The sequence below is a fragment of the Andrographis paniculata genome, unplaced genomic scaffold (assembly GCF_009805555.1).
Source record: "Andrographis paniculata isolate CXL003 unplaced genomic scaffold, ASM980555v1 Contig18END, whole genome shotgun sequence".
Classification (NCBI taxonomy): domain Eukaryota; kingdom Viridiplantae; phylum Streptophyta; class Magnoliopsida; order Lamiales; family Acanthaceae; genus Andrographis; species Andrographis paniculata.
Genome location: NW_026137468.1, coordinates 1,087,635 through 1,090,760, shown reverse-complemented (window position 1 = coordinate 1,090,760; position 3,126 = coordinate 1,087,635). Strand labels below are relative to the sequence as shown.

Genomic DNA, 3,126 nt, shown 5'->3' with positions numbered 1-3,126 from the left:
AAATTACAATGCAAAAAAGTAAAAATATTTTGATAGATACAGACAATCGAGATTAAAAATTTCGTGAAAATCTAGACCCTAAAATGCAATGGAATCAGCGCTGGGGGCATAATTGTAATACAAATTTCAGGGGTATAATTGTAAAATATAGTCGCGATAGCCAGTCCCTGTCCCACCATCTTTCTGCCCCGACGGCATATAATAAAAACGTTGAATGCCTTGTGCAAAGCAACTTCCAATTTTATGCCAGAAAATCAGTAGAGAAGAAGAAGAGAGAGCGTGAAATGTGTGGGGGCGCAATAATTTCCGACTTCGCACCGCCGGCGAGCCGATCGTCGCGCCGTCTGACAGCTGACTTGCTCTGGGGCAGCTCGGCTGCCGATCCGAAGAAGAAGAGGAATCCGGCGAACTATTTCTCCAAGCCTCTGAGGGCTCAGCCGCTCATCGATTTGGATGATGATTTTGAAGCGGATTTTAGGAGTTTCGAGGATTTCTCTGACGACGAAGGGGGAATCGGAGTGAAAGAAGCGTTTGGTTTTTGTGCCTCAAAAAGTGAGGGTTTTAAAGGTATGTGGTTTCTTTTTTCCTTTTTTTTTTTGAATGTTTTCTGTAGCTTTTTGTTTTATGTTTTGATAAAAGATTGATTTGTTCTGATAGATTTCTGAGTAAAGTAGCTGCGAAAGTATAGCTTTGACAGTGGTAGTTAATTAGTTGTGGATGGTCATTTGAATTTGGATTTGAAGATTTGAATTATGTTTCTGTGCCTCAAAATGTTCAATTTGCATTTAATTTACATTAATCCGCTTTCTAGATAATTTATTAGTGACGATGCAATTGTAATTTGAGAGTTGTTCTATATGTTTGTCACCTCGACATTTTTTACTGAATGATTTGAAGCAATACAGTTAGAATGTTTCTGGCCCCTTATTCCTGGGGTGAAACTGTTTGTGATAGCTGCCTTCTGAAATTATGATTTTGCTATGGTGAAAGGTTCTTTGTTTCGATATATTTTAGGGTTTTTAATGGCAAACAAGCACAGAGGAGTTGCAAAACCATATATGTGGATAACACGCTTGATTTTGAAAGCCATTTTTCATTCTTGTTTTTATTATAGCTGTTCTGTTGATGAAACGCATTATCAAGCTTTTAAGTCCTTCTTGGTGATGATGATGATGGCGACGACTTTCCTGTGTATATGTTTTGCTGCGGAATAGATACCTGCAAGGTAGTTCAGGTTTTTTAACACTTGATTCTTAACCATTTTTCAGGATTTAGGATTTGGTTGATTGCTTTGTATTTTCCATTTCTGCTTATTTCTCTTGTAAGATACTTTCTTTTTTCTAGTTTACAATAAATATACTTATGTATGGGTTGTAGATCAATTATTTTTCGTTATAAACCATTCATCGATTGGCGATCTCTAACCCCACCTAAAATCCAGTTGTCTCAATTAATTTCTACGTAGCTTTTGTTCATCAAATTATTTAGATGGAAAATTTGGAGTCTACTTTTCAATTTTTTCCCCTTCTGCATGCCATGCTATTTTCTGACTTACTTTTCCATCCGTAGCTTTCATCTTCATTTCGTATGTCCTGTCTGTTTTGTAGATTTTGGATCTGTTGATTTGAAGGAGCCCGATGAGCCTGCTGAAAAGCCTAAAAGAAAGAGAAAGAATCTGTACAGAGGGATTCGGCAGCGACCCTGGGGTAAATGGGCTGCTGAGATCCGTGATCCAGTGAAAGGGGTTCGAGTTTGGCTTGGCACTTATAACACCGCTGAGGAAGCCGCTAGAGCTTATGATGCTGAAGCTCGCAAAATAAGAGGCAACAAAGCTAAACTGAACTTTCCCCAAGATGCATCAACACCAACTCATGCAGTGAAATCGAATTCCAAGTTATCTTCTGAGCAGCCAAATTCAGTTCATCCGACTTTTAACCAACCCATCAGTTTTCCCGAAGTGAAACCTCAGATAAATCAGTTTGGTTTTGCTAACAACTATTGTACCGCCAGTGATGTGGCTATAAAGCCCCTTACCTCCACTGATTGCTCGAGCGTCTACTTCAGCTCTGATCAGGGGAGCAATTCCTTCGACTGTGCCAATTTTGGCTGGAATGACAACTGTGCTAGGACTCCTGAAATATCGTCTGTCTTATCAGCTATTGTTGAGGACAATCAAGCTCAATTTGCAGAGGATGTTTGCCCTGCCAAGAAAGCAAAGACATGTTCCGACAATGTGGTGACTGCAAATAAACTCCCTGAAGATCTCTCCGAGTTTGATTCCCAAATGAAGCTCTTCCAGATGCCGTATCTTGACAACAACTGGGATACTTCCATTGATGCCTTTCTGAACTGTGGTACAACTCAAGAGGGTGGAAGTGCGTTGCAAATTTGGTCGTTCGATGACATCCCAACTTTGATGGGTGGCGCCTTCTGAGGCTTCCAGCCCCCTTTTAACTTCCTTTCATTTCCCGAATAAGGCTGCATGTTAGTGTTTGCTTCTTCGTTATTTATCTGCAATTTAGTTTTTTTTACATGTGCCTTGAAATTTACAGTTTTAACTTATTTGTTTGAGAATCGTGACTATGAGTGTGATCTCTCCCGACTTTTGCCTTTTTCAGGTGTTCCGGTGATGGAGCGAGAAACTGTAGGACGACGACGCTGTTCCGGTGGACTCTGGTTGAGTGAAGTTGTACAGAAACAACTATGTTTGGTCAGTTTTATTTTAACTTAAGACATGAGTATTGCCATTTAAATTGTGTGTTGGGATTCTAATTATTATTAACCTGTTTTTTCACTAAACTAATGAAACTCATTATTATTATAATTATTATTAAGACCTTTTATTTATTAGTTTATGTGTTATACTGTAATGTTGTCTTTGAGTGTCCTTTAATTCATTTACTCCATCATTAGGATTCTGCACCTTTTACATGTTCATAACTAAATTAGGTTTTAGCTTAAGTAGAAGTTTTGAAAGTTTTGAAAATTTGTATATGATAAAAAGTTGGATATTTGATGTGATTGATTTGTGGAAAAAAAAAAATAAAGGTATTTTGATTCTTTCAAAAAAGATCACTGTTCGATGATTAGCGTTAAAAGTTTCGAAAGTATTTACATAAATACTAA

At 38.0% G+C, this 3,126-nt stretch overlaps 1 protein-coding gene across 1 annotated transcript; it reads left to right on the top strand.

Moving 5' to 3' along the window:
* Positions 1-225: 225 nt before the first annotated feature.
* On the top strand, positions 226-2,850 carry LOC127240961 (ethylene-responsive transcription factor RAP2-12-like). The gene is made up of 3 exons (XM_051259837.1): positions 226-567; positions 1,608-2,484; positions 2,619-2,850. Exons 1-2 carry the CDS (start codon positions 285-287, stop codon positions 2,432-2,434), a joined length of 1,110 nt encoding a protein of 369 aa, XP_051115794.1. The 5' UTR covers positions 226-284; the 3' UTR covers positions 2,435-2,484; positions 2,619-2,850.
* Positions 2,851-3,126: the final 276 nt, after the last annotated feature.

What these genes read in the sequence shown, in the direction of transcription:
- LOC127240961 (XM_051259837.1), top strand. Translation starts at nt 285, where the DNA reads ATGTGTGGGGGCGCAATAATTTCCGACTTCGCACCGCCGGCGAGCCGA. An exon ending in AAAAAGTGAGGGTTTTAAAG is followed by an intron (nt 568 to 1,607) that starts GTATGTGGTTTC and finishes TCTGTTTTGTAG; the next exon opens with ATTTTGGATCTGTTGATTTG.